The 21,733-nt window shown below is 50.0% G+C and overlaps 1 protein-coding gene across 21 annotated transcripts in view; it reads left to right on the forward strand.

Moving 5' to 3' along the window:
* Positions 1 to 997: 997 nt before the first annotated feature.
* DYSF (dysferlin) overlaps positions 998 to 21,733 on the forward strand; it is a 204,191-nt gene continuing 183,455 nt past the window's right edge. For 3 of the 21 annotated variants that reach the window (XM_032352426.1, XM_032352435.1, XM_032352438.1), the window contains exons 1-2: positions 1,002 to 1,678; positions 20,917 to 20,972. In XM_032352426.1, coding sequence (XP_032208317.1) covers positions 1,591 to 1,678; positions 20,917 to 20,972 — 144 coding nt within the window. In that variant the 5' untranslated portion in view covers positions 1,002 to 1,590. Of the gene's footprint in view, positions 1,679 to 8,062; positions 8,613 to 20,916; positions 20,973 to 21,733 lie in introns of those variants that run through there. The other 18 variants (XM_032352419.1, XM_032352425.1, XM_032352433.1 and 15 more) reach the window with 10 other exon arrangements.

The following is a 21,733-nucleotide window of genomic DNA, read 5'->3' on the forward strand; positions in this document are numbered from 1 at the left end:
CAGGACAGTACTTGGCATGTTGTAGGACTTGATACATGCCTGTTCAATGGACGACTGCATTTCAACCCCCCCACCCCCCCATATCCTCTCTTCCCCCACTACATAGTGTGCTAGAGGCAAAGAAAAGAGGAGGCACAAGTTGCCGCAGGAGGACCATAGGTGACCATGGGACGTTGCAGACCTTTCAGAAAGTCTTCTCTCCGCACCACCCACCCCCGGCCCCGGCCCCACAGACTATGGGACAAAACAGCTTTCTGTTCCTGCCCTGGGTGTGTGTGTCCTACCTCCGTGGGTTGCTGGGGGAGAAGTTTTGCTGACAGCTGCACACCCATCCAAGTTGCCCTCTTTAGAAGGTGAGTCACCCAACTTCTGGGAGTGCGGATCTACACAGTTCCCAGAAAGCGGTTTAGCCATAGGGACTAGGACCTAAAAAAAAGGCAAGCCCTGCCACTTTATCATTCCAAGGCTGAGAATCCAACTTAAGGAACTAGGAGAAGGAGCCCAAAATGGGCTTATATTCCAGTTTTTAATATAAAAAAGTATGTCCTGCCATTATAATAGTGATGTATAACAATGGGAAAAAGCTACACAAAATGATGTAGCTATTAATAAAACTGTCTATGAAAAATTTATAATGATGCAAGAAAATATTACATGGAAACAGGACACAGAACTGCATATACATTGATCTCAGAAATATAATAAATAATTTACACACACATCTTCAGAGGAAAAGCCTGAATTGGTAAACATCCAAATGTTAATGCTATTGTTTTCAGACTGAGATTTCTTTCCTTTATGGTTTTGTATTAAAAGTAACAGGTGTTGTTTCACAGCCAAAAAAAAAAAAAAAAAAAAAAAAAAAGGGCGAGGGGGAGGCGTGCGGGGAGCAGAGTTTTTAAGGCAGCCAGAATAGGCCGGTCAATGAGATTCCTTAGCTCTGGGCTTCTCCGGAAAGCGCTGTCCGTGCGCCCGCCCTCCACCTGGTTCTCAGAGCTGCGGGCTGACTCGGACAGAGAGTGCTGGAACACTCGCGGCCGCCGGAGGAGGCGACGGGCTTGGCGAGGCGCGCGGCCAGGGGTGGGTGGAAGGTCGGGGGAGGGACTCAGCCTTTCTCCTGTCGGGAGCGAGATCTGGACTGCGCTGGGCGTCCGGAGCCCTGGACCAGCCCCCGGCCATCGCGGCCGCCGCCCTGTCCGCTGTTACCCGGCCAGGTGCAAAACGCCTTGTCATTGGGAGAGTCTGCGGCCGGAGCATTGAATTACAGCTTAGCCGAGCCCGGGTAGGGCGGCGGGGCTGGAAGATGAGCAGAAGCCCCTGTACTCCGAGCGCCCTCCGACTAGCGGGGTAAGCGCGGTTGGGGCGGCGACCGGGTGTAGCCCCCTGGAGCAGCGCGGGGCTGGCCTGGTTCTCTTCAAAAGCAGATCTGAGCCCGGGCCAGGAGCCAGGAGCCAGGGCCGATCACAACCGGCCTCCCTCCTTCAGCTTTTTCCAGTTAGAGAGACCCACCAGCTGCGCCTCGATCGTCCCCGACCTTCCCCAGCCTTCTCCGCGCGCCCTGGGTGCACGGGGCCCTAACTCGTGCCAGTCATGCTGAGGGTCTTCATCCTCTATGCTGAGAACGTCCACACCCCGGACACCGACATCAGCGATGCCTACTGCTCTGCGGTGTTTGCAGGTAGGAGGGGTCTGCATCCCCTCAGGCAGGGAGGGTGGGAGTCGGAGAGGGGCCTCCTGGACGTCCACCCAGGGAGCTCGGGGATGGGAGAGAAGAGACTCCATGAGCCGGGCCAGACTGACTTTGGGTGTCTCAGAGACCCACATCCTGGGGAAGGGGCGACCCAGAGGGAAATCGAGGCAAGGAGAGAAGTGGTTGAACTGCACTTCTCTGGGACCTGGAAACTGAGGCCAGGTTGGAGCTACACTGGGCCTGGAGGAGGGGGCACATTTCTCCTCTCACTCTTCTGGATCTCTTAAAAGAGGTCTTTCCTTTCTGTGGGCAGTGAAGCTCTCTATTGCAGGGATCCCTTCCTCTGTGCTAGGAGGGATGGGTCTCAGGCCTATTTATAGCCCAGCTGTCTTCCCGAGCCTCGGCCTGGCAGCTGTCCTAGGCCCCAGCTCTCTATCACAGGCTAGGTTGGCCGGCCTGGCCACTGGGGGCAGAGGCACCGCCCACCTCTCCAGGGATCCTACTCTTGCTTTGTGCACAGGATGGGAGAAGTTAAGCAGCTGGTCCAGCTAACACCAGCACCAACCTCTAGGAACTTTCTCCCCTCTGCACTCCCCTCCCACCAGACTGGAACTTGCTGGGGAGTGGTATCTGGGGAATGCTATCTTCATCGTCCTTGAACAAAGGAGCCTGCTCCCCTATCCCGTTGGGACCTCCCAGAGTAAAGCTTTCCTATGGTCATGAGTGGACTTCTCCTCCAGGAGGTGAGGGCCAAGCCCCATCTGTTTACCTGGAAACCCCTCAAAGCTAAGTCAGAGCTGTGGGTTACCCAGCTGAGTCTTTGGGTTTGGAGCCAGCCTGGGGGAGAAAGATCAGGGTGTGAGAGTCCAACCGGATGGGTTTGCTCTTTGTCTCCATGACTTGTCATTTTCCTTCTCTTCAAAGACCTGGCTTCATCCCAGGCTCCCTGAAATCCGGGCAACAACTGGTCCCTGGCCTTTCAGCAGAGCTCTCTTTTCGAGCTCCTGGATCTTCGTGTTCCCAGCCGCCCATGTGCACATGTATTCCCAGACACATGTCCCCCCAGAAGTGCCTGTGACATCTCCAGGGTACCATCTCAAGAGGTAGAGGGTTAGAGAACCAAGGCATGTGTCCACAGCAGCACACACTGATGTGTCCTAACAGGCATATACGCCCACATAGTCCCAGATATGAAATCTGGGGTTTCTTAGGGAGGAGTCCCTGAAGGGGCCTGTGGCCTGGGAAGCAGCCTGCGCCAAGAGGATAGAGACAGAGGGGGAGTGGGAGGTGACTGACACTCCAGCTGTACTTCTTTGCTGACTTTCAGCTTTGACCTGTTTTCGACCGGTTTCCCACAGTGGCCTCCGGACATGAACTTTATCCAGGTGTTTCCAGGGGGAAGACAAAGGCATGCATGGGGGGCCTCCTCACTTCCGCTGCATCCTCAGCACTGGGCAGGCCAGGCCAGCGGCCTCACGGAAGGTCCTGGGCTCCTCGGTGCTCAACTCCAGGGAGCACCATTCTCACTGTGAATGTCCCCCTGACTGAAGGGAAGGAGGGGAGTGTCACTGTGGAGGGAGGGGGGAAAACCCTGTATATTGAATGGCTGCCTCTTTCTCCAGCATCCCTTGGTGGGAGAAGAGCCCTAGCCCAAGGGCTGAGCAGGCTTTGTGATCTAGACCTGTCCAATGCTTCAAAGAACCTCTAGGGGGGGCCGCTGCCTCGCCCTGCCTGTGTCCTCAGGGGTCTTGCTTCCTCTGATGTCCATTCGGTCAACCACATTTTCCTTCCCTGATGGCAACCCCCATCTCCCAACCTCCCCACCCCCACCCTAGCACACACACACTTGCCTCATGCTGTGAAGTCCCCCCACCCAGGCTAGGCTCTGAACCCTAGCAGGAGAAGGGGAAGAATGAATAATGTATGGGAAAGCACTTTCTAACCCCTGAAGCGCTTTGCCCACAGGGATGTGGCTGGTGCGGCTCCATGGCTGTCCGTGGGCCGTCTTCCCCATCCCCCACACTTCATCCTCCATCCCCATCCATGACTGAGCTCCCCACATCTGCCTGATGTCAGTTCGCATTCTTGCCCTTTGCCTGCTGCCTGGCTCCTCTGGGTGGGCTCCCCCCTTCCCTGAGGAGAAGGGAAGTATGTTGTCTCTTGTTGACAGCGAGTGCCCCCAGAGGAGGCTGGCTGGAGCCCCGCACTGCCAGTCATGGACGTCACTGCCAGGCAGTCATGGGGGAATGCAGTGCCTCCCTTCCCTAGCCCTGGACACATTCCACCTCCTGCACTGGCCAAGCTCTTAACCCATGTCCAAATTTGGCCTCCCCACAGCATTCAGGCCTGCTCACTCTCCTTCTCTCAGCCAGGGCCAGGTTAGTGAATGATTACACAGAAGGTTCTGGTCTCTCAGAGCGAAACAGCCTTCTGGGAAGTATTCCCTCACCAGTGAGCCTAGATCTGGCCTTCCCAGGCCCTTTAGGCTTGGGGCCCACAGAGCCCCTCCTTTGGCTACCTGATTATAATATCCCAGAACGACACCCACTCTGTGCCCGCATAACTTCATTTCATGCCCACTGCAGCTTTGTGAGGCCAAAGGGCAGGGATATTATTTCCCTTTAGAGATGAGCAAATAGGCCCAGAGCAGTGCAGGAGCCTGGCCAAGATCACACAGGGGTCAAAGTACCTCCCATCCTCACCCCACCCCCCTCTTCACCGCCCTCTGTTGTTCTCAGCACCCATGGCTCATGAATAAGAAAGTGCTTTGGAAAGCATACCATGGGCTGCCCACGGCCAGGGCGGCCTGGGCCTGAGCCAGCGGGGGCGGGGGGGGGGGGAGAGGTGGGGGAGAGGGTGGAAGAGCTTGGGGTACCCAGCATGGGGCTAAGTCAAAGTGGGGGGCATATAGGGAGTGTCTTATAGGCTGCAGGGAGTGCCTATAAGACAAAGGGCCAAAACATGGAGGATTCTGAGTCTAAAAATGTGTATTCATCCCAAGGAGAGAGAATGGGCATTCATTAAGCATGAACAATGTACCATTTTTCAGAAGCTGTCTCTTTAAAACCCCACAACAACCCTCTGAAAGAGACATATTTAACTGATATCCAGCTTACTAGGGGCTAGGCACTGTTCTACATAGAACTCATGAGCTAGATCACGTTCTAGTTATATTTTGTACCACGCACTTTATGTAGACCTTTGACCCTCCTCCCAAACATATATAATAGCAACTAGTATGCTCCCACTTTACAGACAAGAAAACTGTGGCACAAAGAGGTTAAGTTATACACTGGTGAGTCATGGAGTTGGGAATCAAGGCCGTGCGCTCTGGCTCCAGAGCCCCCTCTTTAACCACTTCACCATTTCCTTTGGGTCTTAGCTTTGATTTTCAGGAGACAAGCAGGAAGAGGTGGAGGATCAGGATTTATCTGCTCACACCATACTGCTTGGCACTCAATACATATTAAGTATTACTGTTATATAGGATTATATATACATTATTATAATTATTATGACAGCTGATATGTATTGTACAGGTACTAAGAAATCACCTCACACACCTAAGGAGACTCTCACTACCATTTTAACCTGGTCATTCCAGTCGTCAGCTGTCTGTCCAGTTGCGGTCCTTCCAGACTGGGCACGGTGGACTCAGTGGTGAGTGGCCATCCCCTCTGCCTCAAGGGACCCTGGTCTTGTCTCCTCTGGCTGCCCCTCCTGGAGCAGCCCCTTCTGAACTGAGGCATTGGTCCCGCTGCCTGATGTCTGGCCGTGACATTCACCATGGTCTAGGTCTTTCTGGGAACAGATAGGTGTCCCTCCGGTGACTCCTCAAGCCCACACACCTCAGTCCCTCTCCCCAGGCCAAACTCACTCTCCGTCTCTGCTCCTCGTACGCTGGTCTCTTTCCGAAACTGGTTCATTAGAATGAAATGGGAACCAGGAGAGTGCGAACACCTCTTGCAGACCTACTGTGTGCCGGCCAATGTGCTGGAAGGGCCATTGTTCAGTTTAATCCTCCCAGCAGCTCTGTGAAGTATCATTCTCTTGATTTCACGGTAGTGGAAACAGTCTCTGAAAGGTCAAATCACATGCTTCAGGGCACACAGCTATGCAAACTCAGCTTCCAAACAGGGGTCGTCGCCCTCTGACGACCCCACCATGGCCCTAAGCTGGTACCATCACAGAGGTCCCGGACTGGCCTGGGGTGCGGAGGCGCTGTCCTTACCTGCAGCATCGGGTGGGACACAGACCTGGCTGCAGGTGAGCTCCCACTAACTGGGGCCACGAACACGAGAGTCTCTCTCACTCACCTAACGGTTGATGTGTGGGGAGTCCTGGACGGTATGGTTCTGACCCACAAGGCTTCCGGGACCCTGGGTCCTTCTGTTTTGTTGCTCTGCTATCTCCAGGGGTCCCCTTGACAACATGGTTGGTGACGGCTCACCGTGGCTGCATGCAGAGGCGTGCCCCTTCCCAGACAGTTCCCTCCTGCTCATCTCTTGGTCCCATCATGGCCGTATCTAGCCGGGAGGGAGGCTGGGAAATGCAGTCTTTCTGTTTGGCTGGCTATGGGTCCAGGTAAGACAACGCAAAATTTCCGTGAAAGAAGGGGAGAACACAGGAGGGAGACGAGTTGAGGTCCCAGGACCCTGTTATGAGAACTGCTTTCCTGATACAAGTCTCCTTGGGAGGAAGCCCCCTTTAGGCCTCAGCTGCACTAGAATGTCAGCCGTCTCATCAGAGAGAAGTGAACGGCCACCAGGCTGGGCAGCTGGAGGTTGGGAATGGGAAAGAAGCCTCAGGAAGTGTCCCGGGCTCAAGCCACCAGCTGCTGATTTTCTGGTTTACAGAACAGTTCCTTGGACACAAGCCAAATGTTTGTACAAGTCCCTTGGACTATTCCTCTGGAAATATTAGATAGGCTCGCTACAGATTTCCTGTGCTGCCTCCGACAGATTAGGGCCGGAGGAGGTGGCAGGGAAGTAGCATGACCTGGAATCACTGTGACAATGATAAAAAATATATATATATCCTAAATCATCACATCCAAAATTCCTCCAGGGGGCAGTACTGACCTCCTGGAGAACCATCGACTTAACCTCATCATGGGACTTGAAGGACCACTGGGGAGCCAAGTCCACAGTCCACTGTGGTGAACCCAGGCCGGCTCCTATTGTGCACAGGGAATACCCAACCTACTGAAACGGCCTTGATCTCTCCCCTCACTGACTCCACCATCCAGCTAGACCTCACACAGGTGGTTACACCTAGTGATTCCCTACAGTTGCAGTGAGAGCCAAGAAGGAAAAGTGGCGGTCCCATTGTTCGCCAGAGGGACCCAATCTAGACCTTGATGTCAGAGATGGCTTCCCCAGGGAAGCGATCTGTCGCTTAACGATCTGTCATCCTTAGCTGAGGCCTAAGGATGAATGGGGGTGGTCCTGGAAAGAGAGAGGGGAAGGCATTTGTGTGCAGAGGGGACAGCAGAGCTCCAAGTTGGAAGAGAGCTCTGTGTGTTCCCCAAATTGAGAAAGCACTGAAGCTGGGACTCAGAGTGAGGGGTGGAGTGGCCTTTCCCAGCGGGTAGAGGTAAGGGGTCTGGGCTCTATCCCAAGAACAAGGGGAGGCCTTCGAGGCCTGATGGTATTTGTTTTAGGATCGATAATGGACTGGAGGTCCCAGGCAGGAGAGGGTAGTAGAGGAAATGGCTCTGGGGAGGCATTTGGATGTTGTCGGTGCACCGATGCTACTCAAGTGAGGGGTGTCAGCAGGGAAGATTCAGGCTTCTAGTAAGTGAAATCTTGCCTCAAGTAGACTTTAATAATAAACAGCCTTAAAGTGATCTTCACTCCCAATACTTCCCCCTTGGAAGGAACTCCCATTGAGTACTAGGCCCCGGTTTGATCCAGAGACCTGATCCAGAGACAAGGCGGGCTCTGTACAGGCACGGGGCCTGGAGGGTGCTGTCCAGGCTGCGGCAGGGGACCGAGGGGGCAGCCGGTGGATCTCTGTGCTCCAGGGAACACAGTCTCCCTTGGACAGACACCCCCGCCCGCGGAGACGAACGACCCCAGACTGCTTGGGGGAAGTTGAGAGGTGGGTTCGCGAGGGCTCGGGGCCCAAGAGAACGGCAGCCTAGGCCCCCGAGAAGGGTGGTAATGGGGAGGGCGGTGCCAGGCCCGGGCTCAGGGTGCCGCGTGTCGCTCCGTCGCTTCGCACGCTCGTCCAGCGCTCGCTCCAACTAGTAATTTGGCGCAGACACTCGCGTTCCTGCGACCGGATGTCCCTTCCTCCCGCTTTCGCTCATTCCTCCTTCGCCCCGGTTTAGCTGCGCCTCGGGAGTGCGGGCCCGGGCTGGGCGCAGCCGGGTGCAGAGCCGCGGCCGCCCGCGAGGTCCGCACGGGTGCGCTCCGGGCTTGGACGAGCGAGGCGGCGGGCTCCGAGTCGCCACGGCCTGGCGCAGCTGTGCGCCCCGCGTCAGCCGCCGTACCGTCTCTGGCCCGCGGCGACGAGCCGCCGAGGGGGGCCGGCGCCCCCACCCGCGCGCTTCTGACCCCGGCCCCGCCCTGCCCACCAGCCGCAGGGCGGGTCGGGGCGGGGGCCGGGGTGGGGTGGGAGAGGGTCCGCCCAGCGGGTGTCCGGTGTCCTCCCCGCGGCCGCGGCCAGGCGCGGGGACTGTTCCGCGGAAGCGCAGCGAAGGCGACAGCTCCCTCCTGGCACGGGTACCGCGGAGCCGGGCGCTCGCTCAGTGGTGCCCCGACCCTCTGCTCCCGCTCCCGCTCGCGTCCTGCCCGCGCGCCCCTGCGCGCCCCGGGCGGCCGAACCATGCTGTGCTGCCTGCTGGTGAGGGCCAGCAACCTCCCCAGTGTGAAGAAGGACCGGCGCAGTGACCCGGTCGCCAGCCTGACTTTCCGAGGTGAGAGCCCTGTGGCCTTCGTTCGGCCCCGCGCCACCCGACTCTGGGCGCGTCCGGCTGGGTCTGCGGCCACTGCTCCGGCACTAACCCTAGCCGACCGCACAGGGACAGCAATCTCAGCCCTGCAGGGAGGACCGGGAGGATGAAACCGAGCATAGTAAACACCATAGTGCTCTGAAATTCTGAAACACTGGAAGGGCCGTAGTAAGTCAACAGTTTTTACTTTCCTAAGACCTATACGGAGAGGTAATAAAGTTCGAGCCCTTACCGACAAGGCAGTGGGCTTAGGGATCGGAGAAGAAAGATGGGTGCAGAATAGAGAGAGGAATAAGGATCACTTAGAAACTGGGCGTGTAGATGGTGTGTTTTTGAAACTGTCTTGATTTCATTCATTCATTCATTCACTCATTTGTTCGCCCATCTTTACTGAACACTGTCCGTATTGAATCACCATGTCTCAAAGAGCCGATGCCCCTACAAGGGGTGCTTGGACAAGAGAGGGTGTCTCTCTCTGTAGCAACGGAGGACTTGAAACTCCCATTCTCACTGTGCACCTTTAATCCATCCTCTTTGAGGCAGACATTCCCATGGGAGGAGGTGTCTCAGGAGGGGCAAAGGAAAGAGGAAGGATATGTTAAAATTAAGAGAAGGGGGGCACCTGGGTGGCTCAGTGGGTTAAGCCTCTGCCTTTGGCTCAGGTCATGATCTCAGGGTCCTGGGATCCAGCGCTGCATTGGGCTCTCTGTTCAGCAGGGAGCCTGCCCCCCCCCCCCCCCACTGCCACCTTCTTCTCTGCCTACTTGTGATCTCTCTGTGTCAAATAAATAAATAAATAAATAAATAAATAAATAAAATCTTAAAAATAAAATTAAGAGAAGGAGCAATGGCTGTGAGTCAGGACCCCAGTTCTGCAAAGACAGGTACATAAAGAGAGGAGAAGAAGTTTCTCTCTTACCATGAAGCGTATCCTGTGGTTTTGTGGAATTAAAATATATGTGCCTCACAAAAGATGGTCAAAAGTAGAGGGAAGAATGGCTGGTGTTTTCATGTGATTTGAAAACTGTGAGGGCACCAGGGGGCTCTTTAGCTCTGACCCATAACCTCCATTTGGTCCCCAAGTCCCCCAGAATAATAATGACCATAGATGGTAGACACGATTTGGCAAAGTGAGCACTCTTTGCTTTTTTTCTTTCTAATGAGACAATTTACATTTTTTTAAAGATTTTTATTTATTTATTTGACAGACAGATCACAAGTAGGCAGAGAGGCAGGCAGAGGGAGAGAGGAGGAAGCAGGCTCCCCACTGAGCAGAGAGCCCGATGCAGGGCTCCATGTGGGGCTCGACTCCAGGACCCTGGGATCATGACCTGAGCTGAAGGCAGAGGCTTTAACCCATTGAGCCACCCAGGTGCCCCGAGACAATTTGCATTTTATCCCTCTTTTGAAAAGGTGAGTGAAGACATTTTAGAAAATGTTGCTATTTTCATTAACTGGTGACATTCCTGGGAGCCTACTATGAAATGCAACTTCATGACAAGGTCGCTAGCTTGTGTGCCTAAGCCATTCCCTTATAGAAATTGTGGGTCTACCCTTGGGGGGGGAAAAGAAGTTCTGTAAGGATCTTGGGACCAGGGGCCTACAGAAGTCTAGGTCTCCTGGATGCTTTGGGATCTGTTCACAGCTCTCTTTCCCTGGTTCTGGAACAGTCTTGTGGTAACTCCCAATCTCTCCATTCCGCAGATAAGGAAAGGGAAACCTGGGCAAGTATATGTGTCCAGGTCAGTGGTCATGACAGGGAATGCTTGGAGGGGGCAGTGCCCTTGAGTCAGGAAGGTGACCAACTCTGTTGAGGCCCCTCTTGGCTATTGCCCTGGCCTGGGTACCCCATGCAGCTGCTGTCCACCTAGTGTCTGTGTTCCCCACCCTTTGTTATTTATTTTATTGATAAGCTCATAGCAAAACTGAAACATAATAGACTGTAACATCTCCCAACTATTCAAAGTCTATTGTTTTTTAAGGCCGTGGTGCAATATCACTGTCTCCAAGAAGGTCCCCAGGATTCCCCTGGCATTCCTTAGTCACTTCTCTCTCTGTGTAGACAACACCTTGTTCCGTCTACTAGAGTTCTCACCGTGGCCAGTCTGTGCTCACACTTAGGATGCCGTGACTCCTTGGGATGGTAACCTGTCCTCTTTTCATCAGGATGCTGGGTACCGGAGACACGTGGGTGCTCTGGAATGTTTGTGTTCTTTCTGGCCCAAGCTCTGCCATCCCTCAGAGGTGCCTCGGAGCCTCATGCAGTCTGGGGCAAAGGTCCTCAAACTTTCCCGTGCCTGATCATCCTCTGGGGAGTATGGTTGCAAGAGAGATTCCTGGCCTCTGACCCAGGAGGTCTAAGTGACCTGAGGCTCAACACTTAACATCTACTTAATGCAGAACATTTGGGAACCACACCTTGAGAGAAACTGATGCAGGAGTTGGTGAAATGTGAAATTAACACCATTCTTTCCTCCCCTCCCACCCCAGAGGCTGTTCATGCTGATGCTTAGGGAGAGAGGTCGTTAGAATCAAACCCAGAATTGACAGATCATTCCTTCTGGGGTGCTTCATTCAGCTGCACATCAGAATCATGGGGAGGGCTTTAAAAAAGACCACGGCTAACCTCTATCCCCTCCTATCTTGAGTTGTTGGAGGGGTTTCTAAGAATTCTCCAACGTTTCAGATGTGCAGTCAGGGGTTTGAAGGCTTGAGCCTGATCCCCTCCTGGCCTGGAGGGGGCTGTGACCTGCTTGCAGAGAAACCAGCCTGGGCTGTGTGCTTGGCTTCCACTTGAAGCCCGAGATGCATGGGCTTGGCCGGCCTCACTTTCCCTGCAGTTGTTCCCAGGGCATTCCAGGCAGAGATGTAATTTCAGGACCCACCTCCCAAAATAGACTATGATCTCTGGGAGGCTGGACTCTGAGGGCACTTTCTGGTCTCTCTCTCTCAAGTGTTCAGGCTGGAGGCTATTAATGAGTACTTATCATTCCTTTGTTCTTGTATTAATTAAATAATTAGTGAATTAGAACTCCCGTGAGTACCTGGGCTGTGGCAGATAGTTTTGCCTGATTATCTACGTGAAAGAGCAGCTTCATTTCCTATAGCATTTAACCAACTGTACCTCTCTTCTGCCCCGCCCACTTTCCACCAGCTAATGTGAATATTTATGTCCCTCCATTTATGCATTTATTTCACTGAACAAATATTTATTGAGCACCTACTATGTGCCAGATGCTGGTCAAGGTGCTGGGGATACATCCAAGAGCAAAATCAGATCCTCTTTCCGCGGGCGCTCAGACATCTTATTTCCTTAAGGGTGTGATCTCCTGTGAGCTGGCTTGGTGAATTTCTACTCTGCTTCACCCAGGCTCACCAGCAAGAAACGGGACTCATTACTGCTCCTTCTCTTCCCTCAACCTGTTGGGGTCTCTTTTATCTCTCCATCCTCCCCTCCCTTCTGACTCCTGGAGAGGTCTCTGGGCTCCAGGCAGGAGCCTGGGGGATCTTCTAGAAACCTCTGAAAATGGAAACACTCCTGAAGGACATATGTGACTCCCCTGTAGAGGAAAGGTGGGCTGTAGGGCTCCGGACTCACCGAATCTGGCTTTTTAAACATTGAAAGTGACTTTAAAGCATTGAAAATAGCATTCTACTTTCTTTTTGTGAATACAGTATCGACTCAATATGAAAAAGGACCAATGACGGAAAGGTATGACACAAATAGTAAAGAATGGCCCCAAATCCTGGTACTTCGAATTAACTTAGCAGTTTGATGTATTTCCCCCAAGATTATTTTTCCTCTTTTTTCAAAAAAGCAATTTTACTTGTGAAATTTAACATCCAAGTAAAGTACACACGCTATAAATGGGTGTTTCACTGCACTGACTCTCAGACATTTTGGGGTGTTGCCACTGGGTGAGGTGGGGGTGGAGGTCTGCTAAAGGAATCTAGCCAGTAGGAGCCAGAGAGGCTGCTAAACATCCCATAGCATATAGGGCTGCCCCACAACACCCACAACAAAGAATTATCCAGCCTCAAATGTTCATAGTGGCAAGGTTGAGACACCCAGCTGTAATGAGTAAATGAAGAGGGGGGTAACCATGTATATTACCCAGGACAAGGAATATAACCTGGCCAGCCACCACCACCCCCAGAAGACCCAGACTCCTTGCCTTCCTCTGTAGAGGTAACCCATCCCATATTTCTTTTTTCAAATGTTTGAATATTTACATTTTCTTTTTTTTTAATTTAATTTAATTTTTCAGTGTTCCAAGATTCATTGTTCAATAATAAACCAGGGGTATCTCTCTATGTCAGTAAATATTCTTTGACACACCTTTTAATGTCTGCATAGTATTTTATTATAGGGCTGCACCCTAATTCAGTGAACGAATCCCCTGTGGATGTGTACTCCGGTTATATCAAATTTTTTATATTTATAGCCAGTGCTCAAGTGATACTATCACTGTAAGAAATACCCTGGTGATGAAATCTTTGTCTGCATATTTAATGATTTTCTTTGAGTAAATACTGGAAGTGGCATTGACATGTCACAGGTTAAAGGTGTGTGTAAGGATTTGCTGCATTTCCCAAATTGTTTTCCTGAGAATCTGTACCAACTTTACCTTCTCATTAGCTGAGTATGAAGGTGTATTTTCCTATAATCTTACTAACACAAAACATTATCATGCTTTCCTAGTCTTCTTTAACTATATCTTAGGTTCAAGTAGTATTTGTGATATTTCAATGTCATTACCTACTTGCATTTATTTCTTACTGAATTGCTTTTTAATTCACCCAGTTTTTTGTATGGGGTGGGAGTTTGTTTTTTTCTTAGTTAGTTGCAAAGTGCTCTTTATATATTAAGGATGTTAATATTTTGTCGTAGGTATTTCAGATTTCTTCTGCACTTCTAATAGGCCTTTTGAGTTCAAAAGGGGTGGAATACACCCCTCTCAGAGTGTATTCCATCACATCTGCTTTATCCAACCACCACCACCTCTTCCTGGCTAGCTGTTTCCTGGAAAGGGTAGTTTCAGTTAGGATTTAGAAAGATGGATATTAGGGTGAGAAATTGAGGGTGAGAAGAGCAAGACACTTTTCTCCTTTCACTTGCCATTGCCTTTTGGTTTTGTGTTTATGCTTTGAACTTTTATCCTGTTTTTTGTCCCATGGATATTCTAATGAAGTCACAACAGAATGGCCCAAACAGAGCAAGTCCTCATTTGTGTCTGTGGAGTAATCAAGGCAGCCTGCAGGATCTTCAGGTGCCGAGCAGCTTCTTTCAGTAGATCTTGTCTCCTGACTCATGGGCAGAAACAGCGTGTTTCTCTCTCTCTGGGAGTCTGGAACACCCCAGCTCCTATCCTTCTTTCTGGTCTGTCTCCAAATGAATGGCCCCACCAGCCACACTTGCATCCATGTCAGAACCTGAGATATCTTCTGCTCTCTTCTCCTTTCCCTCTTCCCCACCCAGGAGCTGGTCACGGGCCCCAGACCCGTAACCTGTGTTCTCACCATCTCACACCTGGACTTTTAACAAAAATGTGGTAAAATACACATAATACAAAATTTGCCACCTTATTCATCTTTAAGTGTACATTTCACTGGTATTAAGTTCATTCATAGTATCATATAACCATCACCACCATCCATCCCCTTAACTCTTTCATTGTCCCCATCTGAAAACTCTACCTGTTAAATAGTAACTTCCCATGTCGCTGGTAACTGGCTGCTTTCACTTAGTATAATGTCCTTGAGGTTCATCCATGATGTGGCCTGGTCAGAATTCCCTTCCCTTTTAAGGCTGAGTTATATTCTATTGTATATGTATCCCACATTTTGCTGGTCCATTTGTCTATCAGTGGACATTTGGTTTGCTTACACATTTTAACTACTAGGAGTCATACTGTTGTGTGCATGGGTGTACCAGTATCTCTCTGAGACCCTCCTGAACTTTTATGAGAGCTTGTGACTTGTCACTGTCTTTACGCCCACTACCCTCCAGCTGGAGTGCTGGGACTCCTGGACTTCTCTTTCTCTCCATGTCGCCTCAGACCTTCTCTCTCCACAGGGCCTCCAGCGGGATCCCTCCTGTAGAGTAGCTAGCCTTCTTACACGGCCACTCAGGGCTCCCAAAGGCTTGAGAGCAAGAACTGTGGGGCCCACTCTGAACCGTGGGGCCAGCTCAGATCAGTGGAGGGGTACCATACGAGGATGTGAATGCTGGGAGACTGGCTCATGGGGGTCATCATCTTTGGAGGCCATCTTCCCTACATTTTCAGCTCCAGGAAGCAGGGACAACTTTCTTCATTTGGCCATGACAACAGTATGGCTCTGGTTTACTGCAACCACTTTAATTAGTGCTGTTCCCAACATAGTGCAGGCACATGACAGGTATCAGTAAATATCTATACACCCTCGTTTCCGCCGCTCCCCTACATGGGTTTCAATGTCCCCGTGTATTAGGGAGAGCAACGGAGTCTTAGTGTTGCGATGCTTCACTTTTTCGTGCTTAAAAATTTTTTTGCTCTGATAAATATATATAACATTTACCATTTAAACCATTTTCAGATGTACAGTTCAGTGGCATTAACACAGCCACATTGTTGTGTAAGCATCACCACTATTCATTTCCAGAACTTTTGCATCATCCCAACTGAAACTCCATGCCTCTTACACAGAACCCGCTCATTCCTCCTCCCTCAGCACCTGGAAACCTTGATTCTACTTTCTGTGTCTATGAATTTGACTGACTATTCTAGGTACCTCACGTAAGGGGTGTCATATAATTCTGCCCTTTTGTGTCTGCTTTACTTCGTCTAGCATAGTGTTTTCAAGGTTCTTTTATGTTGTAGCACGTGTCAGAATTTCCTTCCTTTTTCAAGCTGAGTCATGGCTCATTGTTTGTATATCCCACGTTTTGTTTGTCCATTCATCTGTTGATGGACATGTAGGCCTTGGGGTCTTTGAGGTGTGTTGGGAAATGAATCAGCGCCCCTCAGCTTTTCTTTGAACCCTCCTTGGACAGGGATAAATCCGACTGACTTTACAGACTGAGTGCACCCTTCCCTGAAAACCCCTTCTTTACGGTTTGTCTTCTCTATGATCCCACCGGCCGCAAAGATTCCATTGTCATCAGGGTCATGAAAACAAGCATTCTCTCTGCTTCCTGTGACCTTATAATTGTATTGTGGGGATTGCCAGTTGGCTCTGCCAGAGCTCGGGGTGCTCCCTTCCACACCGTAAGTGCTGTGGGTGTCCATCACCCTGGGGCTAACCAGCAGCCGGGACCACTGAAAGGAGCCTGTCCCTGAAAGGTGGGCCTGGAGGTACGTGTGAAGCCTGGAGCCCAGACTGCTAGAGAGAAGCACTCGGGCCTCTGACAGGTGAGCCTCACCAGGTGATGAGCAGAAGGGGAGGTACATGGCTCCTCACGTGAGGCTATGACTATGTCTGATGCCAGGGTGTCAGGAGATGTGGGCGGACTGCTTATAAAGGGCACCCCAGGTACTGTGATGGGCTATTGTCTTACGTTTGTTCTTCCCTGTCTCTGAGCCACCCTCCTCACCCCACCAGCCTCCTTCCCACAGCTGTAGTCTTTATCAGAGTTGGCCCAGGTGGGGGACCAGGACCAGGATGGTGTGCTCCATCATTCTTGTCACACCCCTTAACTCTCAATGCTCAAGGGCCAAAATGGAGATTCCTTTGTTCTTCGGTTCTTCTCTGATGACCTTCGTTTAAGGCATGATTGTCAGACTTTTTGGGTTGTTAATCCACAACAAGAAGCATATTTTATATCAAGACATAGTGCACATATGAATGTCTATATGATAATATAACCCAAAGTTTCAACTAATGGTAATGTTGCAGTGAAAGATATACTCTGATACTTTTCTTCTTTATTCTGTCATTTAAAAGACATATTGGTCATCTCACTCAGTTGATGTCATGGCCTACTGATGGGTCCCCATGAGCAGTTTGAAAAACACCACTACCAAGCAATGAGAGACCCTGGTCTGGGGTAGAGTCAGGGTAGGTTGGCCTGTGGAAACAAGTGAAGAATTTCCATGGGGGACTGAGGAGTCCTTGCATGATAGGTTCATTCTCCCTCCCTGAGTCACTCAGTCTGGAGGAACACCCCGAGGGCTACAGCATGATTCTCATGGAGGCTGGCTGGCCCCCAATTCTTCAGAACCATCCGGGGAGAGGACATGGTCCTCTGTCCCCAAACCCAGCATGACCTGTGGGCTCTTTAACTACTGAGTCTATTAAATTATACACATAAAGCCACATCTCTCAAGGCCAAAATTAATGATCCAGGACAGGACAGGTCTAAACCCATGACAAGGAAGGAGCTCTTTGATGAACTCTTTCCTAATTAGCAACATGCCTTCCTTTTCCTTGGCAGCTGTGGGTCACATGATGTGCCAGGTTCATGTTTTACTTCTTTCCTGCCCCTCTTTGCGGTTGTAATGCCCCTCAGTGACCCTTTCCTTAATGTCACTCAGAGGGTCTCAGATCCTTCTAACCAGACTTAGTGAAATCTCACTGAAGGCCTTTGTTCACCTCAACTTTGGGAAAGGCAGGAAGTGGAAAATGCTTGAAAGACACTTTGCACAGGGCTTGGCATACTCTGTCCACTTCATACTGTCCAGGACACCAGGAATGCCTCCCAGTGGTCACCCCAAGAGTAGCTGCAGATGGGATTTTCCATGTTACTCTTGTAGGTCATGGGAAGTTGACAGGAAAGGGGAAGTAGACATTGAGACTGAATCTCGTATCTCCTCAAAACCCTATGAAGTAAACATTTTTCTTATTATCCATTTACCATCAAGGGAGCTAAGACCCAGAGAGGTAATAAGCCCTACCTAAGGTCACACAGCAGGGGTTTTTATTTGAACAACTCCAACACTGCGTCTGTCCCTACTGCTGGAGACTCACCAACATGGCCCAAAAGAATGATTCAGCCAGGGCAGGCCTGGTCCAACTCTGAGAAGATGACTCTTGCCACTCCCAGAACACCTCCTTCTTGTTATGACTTCTCTCATCCCTTCTGTCCACTTATACATTCCCCTACTATTATTGTCACGTGATGGCATTCCTTGAGAAGAGTGGTTCTATCCTCTGGTGATGATGTGAACTTGTAGCCAACTTGGGAAAGAAAAGGCCCATTCACTGGGCATTCCATTACAGGGCACCTTGCTATATCCTAGGATTACTGACATGAGTAAGGCACGGTGTCTGCCTTCTGAAGATCATAGTCCAGTTGGGTAGAAAGACACAGAAGCATATAATTTCCCTATATTCCAATATGTGGTCCACCATCTCTGTCTGGGAGAGTGAGGTGAGGCTTATCAGAATGTAGATAACTGAAAGGGGTATTGAAGAATCAGTAGGAGTTCACTAGATTCATCCGTGTGGTGCGGGGGAGGGGAAGTGAAATGAACTCACATCAAATGAGTCTGACTATCTTGTTTAATTTTCACAAAATCCCAAGGAGAGGTATCATGAGGACCTTTTAGATGAGGAACCACCAGGCTGAGATATGCAATGAATTTCCCAAGAGTTCTTTCAAGTGTGTTAGAGGGACCCCTGGGGGAACCCCAAGACTCTCTGAGCAGGTCTGCAAGGTTACAACTATTTTCAGAATAACCTGAAGGTGTTATGTGCCTTTTTTATTGTGTCAACATTTATATTGATGGTACAGCAGTGACGGAAGATGAAACTGCTGGTATCTTAATCTAGTGATGGACTTGGTGCCAAGTTATACTTGACATTGTATTCTTAATCCTCATGTATTTGCAGTCTTTTTTTTTAAAAAGCCAGTTTAGTTGAGGAATGTTCTTGATACAGCAGCACAATGATTTATTTTATTAACCTTGATCCTCAAGTACATGTGTTTGTGACAGTTTGAATGTTGAGACAGAAGCTTACATAGAGCACGTCTGCTTCACACTGAAAAATGAAGATGATTGCAGGAAGAAGCTCATGTATGGTTGCTTGAGTTGCAAGCTGAACCAGCCAGGGTGGGGTTTTTTTTTTTTTTTCATGGAATATTGTTTTTACGTGAAAGAATGACTGACAAACAGCACCTATTCAGACTTGGGCATTTGACTGACATTTTCTTGGAAAAGGAAGAGTGAGTGTGCCACATCAAGCAGCCATTTATTATTTGTTGTATTTTTTCATATTATGCAATCAAATGTGTCAACCTTTGGAAGCTTTGCACAACTCAATTTGCAGAAACTTTTCTAGTAACCAAGGCAAGATATTACAGAATTGTACATGGGTAAGATATTCATTCAAAGTACAAGACAGAACCATGGACTTTAATGTATCAGAGTACAAAATGTCCCTCCACCTGCTTTCAGGAAATACTACTTATGGAGTTTTTGGTGTAGTATTAAAGAAGGATATCCACAGTTGCCTGCAAATTTACTAAAATGTGCCTCCTTCTCCAGCTATGTATCTCTTTGGGTTTTTCTTCCTAGATGTCACCCGGAATGAGACATCTCGACAGATGGAATGTAGAAGTAGTTATGAGAATCCAGCCAGGCATGAAAGAGATTTGCAAAATATAAACAGTGGCACTTTTCTTTTTCCTTCGCTTTTAAAATTATAGTTACTTTTCAGAAAAATATGTCACTTCTGTTAACATGGATGGGGCTCATCACTGTTAATTTCAGATTAATTTTAAACAAATATTTTTAATTTTAAGAAGCATTTATTTATTTTAAGTAGGCTCCACACCCAATGTGAGGCTTGAACTCATGACCCTGAGATCAAGAGTCCTAGGCTCTACCCACTGAGTCAGCCCGGCGCCCCTACATAAATATTTTTAAATGCCTCAGTTGTTATTTCTAATATGGTAAAGGTCATTAGATACAAGCCATCTAAATAAAAGCTCTTCGGGGTCCTTCGTAAATTTTAAGTTATGTCCTGTGATCACAAATTTTGAGAAACTCCACCCTGAGGCTTCATGGGAAGTAAGTGTTCTGTGATGGTCTGTGTCATTCTAAAGCCCACACTCTTTTGCTACATCAGTGATCTGCAGCCAGCCATGAGAGGGGGTTGGGAGTTCACCCTGCCCCACTTTTCGAAGGCCTTGCGGGGCTCTCAGGGTCCAGACCCTATAAAAGTTGAGTGGTCCACGTGAGACCAGAGGCTTCTTACTGGAGACTCTTGGACAGGTGAGGTGGAATCAGGGGGTCTTTACGCTCCAATCCAAATATAAGTTCTGTGTCTGACTCGCCACTTTTAACAATCCTTTGACCACTGAGTCATTTCTGTTCTGATGCTTAGCAGAAGGGTTGGACATGGTTAGGCTTCTCTGTGCCTTCCATCCACTCCTCCATGCCCAGGGTTCCAGAGGAGTCGCTCTGGCTGGCTGCAGTCTGGGGCACGGTGGGTCGCCTCTCAGCTATGACTGTGTCAGTCCTTCTTGTCTACCCCAAACCATTCTGCCTTCCATTGGCCCAGCCACTGCGAGCCTTGGGGCAGTGTTCTTCAGACAGACCCCTTCAAGGCAAGGGTAGGGGGGACTCTTTTTAATTGATGTAAAATTTCCATCCCCTAAAATTCCTTATTTTAACCATTTAAAAGTGTGCAATTTTGATGATTTTTAGTATATTCACCGGGATGTGCGACATCATAATTCTAACTCCAGAACGTTTCATCACCCCAAAAAGAAATCTCCATGAAGTGTTCGCTCTCCATTCCTATCTCCCCCCAGCTGCTGGAAACTACCGATCTGTTTCCTGTCTCTGGATTTGCCTCTTCTGGCAGTTTCATAGAAGTGGAATTATACGATAGGTACAGCTAGATGTTTTTAAAAAGAAAAACATTTTCCATGAAGATCCTTCAACCTTTACAGGTTAAACAAAAACTAAGTTAAACAACTTTATTTAGAAAGTCCTAACTTCCTAACAATAGAATGTGTTATTGTTACGTTGCATAATAACATATTATCTTAACGGTAACAAAGTCATTAAGAAAAGACAGACTGGGCATTTTCCTTTAAAAACATTCTTGTGGTGAGGCTGCTGTTTCTCAGTCCCAGAGCTGAGAGACAGAAGTCACGCAGCTGGCATCAGCCCCTCCTTGTTGCCCAGTGGGATTCTCAAGAATCCCTTGCTTTGGCGAGGTCTCCTTTGGCTGCAAGCGGCAGGCAGCGGGGCTCTCAGAAGCTGACCCTAACTCGGGGCTGGGGGGCAGGGGTGGGGGTGGCCAATATCTCTCCACTCTCCCTTTGTGTCTCTTGCAGGAGTGAAGAAGAGAACCAAAGTCATCAAGAACAGCGTGAACCCCGTGTGGAATGAGGTAGGCAAGGTTTCCATTCTCCCTCCTTTCTTCTCTGCTGCCACTGTCTCTGCAGTGACACGTTGGGGGTTAGGGCCGGAGGTGGCTTCTTCAGGGGCATTGTCAAGGAAGGGACGGGCTGCTGGTTTAGTATGTCAACTGAGTCCGCCTGGTGCTAGGAACCTGGGAGGAGGGTTTGTGGCCTGGCCTGCCCGGTGAGTAGAAGCCTCTCTTCTGATGTGGGTGTGGCATGGGGAGAAGAGAGAGGTCTTCTGTTCCTCTTCCTCCCCGCTCTCATCAGCCAGGTAGAACTACTAGCCAGGTCGTTTTGGGGGCTCTGTGTCCTGACCTGACTCCCTTACACAGGCTGTTCTTCCTGCCCAAAGCCCACCTCCTCCTGTCAGTCCTCCCTGATTAACCAGGTCCTCAGCCGGTGCTCTGCATATGACCCCCTGGGGGTCCTGTGGGAGCTGAGTGCCTTGTGTGGATAGGGTTGGGATGCACTGGGGTACATTTGCTCTGAGGAGAGTGCCAGGGCCTCAGGATAGGCATCCCTAGTGTGACACTAATTTGTGCTGCCCACCATAGACCTGGCTTCCGCATGAGCACATCAATTTCAGTCCCTGACGACCCTGTGGGATCACTACGTATTTCCCCCAGCTGTGCTCCTGGCCTGGCTTCCCGGTGATTGGTGGAATTGAGCTGGGGGAAGGGGGCCATGGGAGACTGACCTCTTTTTCTCTTCTGCTGCCTTTGGATTTCACTGTCTCTTCTGAGGCTCT

Source organism: Mustela erminea, chromosome 7, assembly GCF_009829155.1.
Source record: "Mustela erminea isolate mMusErm1 chromosome 7, mMusErm1.Pri, whole genome shotgun sequence".
NCBI classification, from domain to species: Eukaryota; Metazoa; Chordata; class Mammalia; order Carnivora; family Mustelidae; genus Mustela; species Mustela erminea.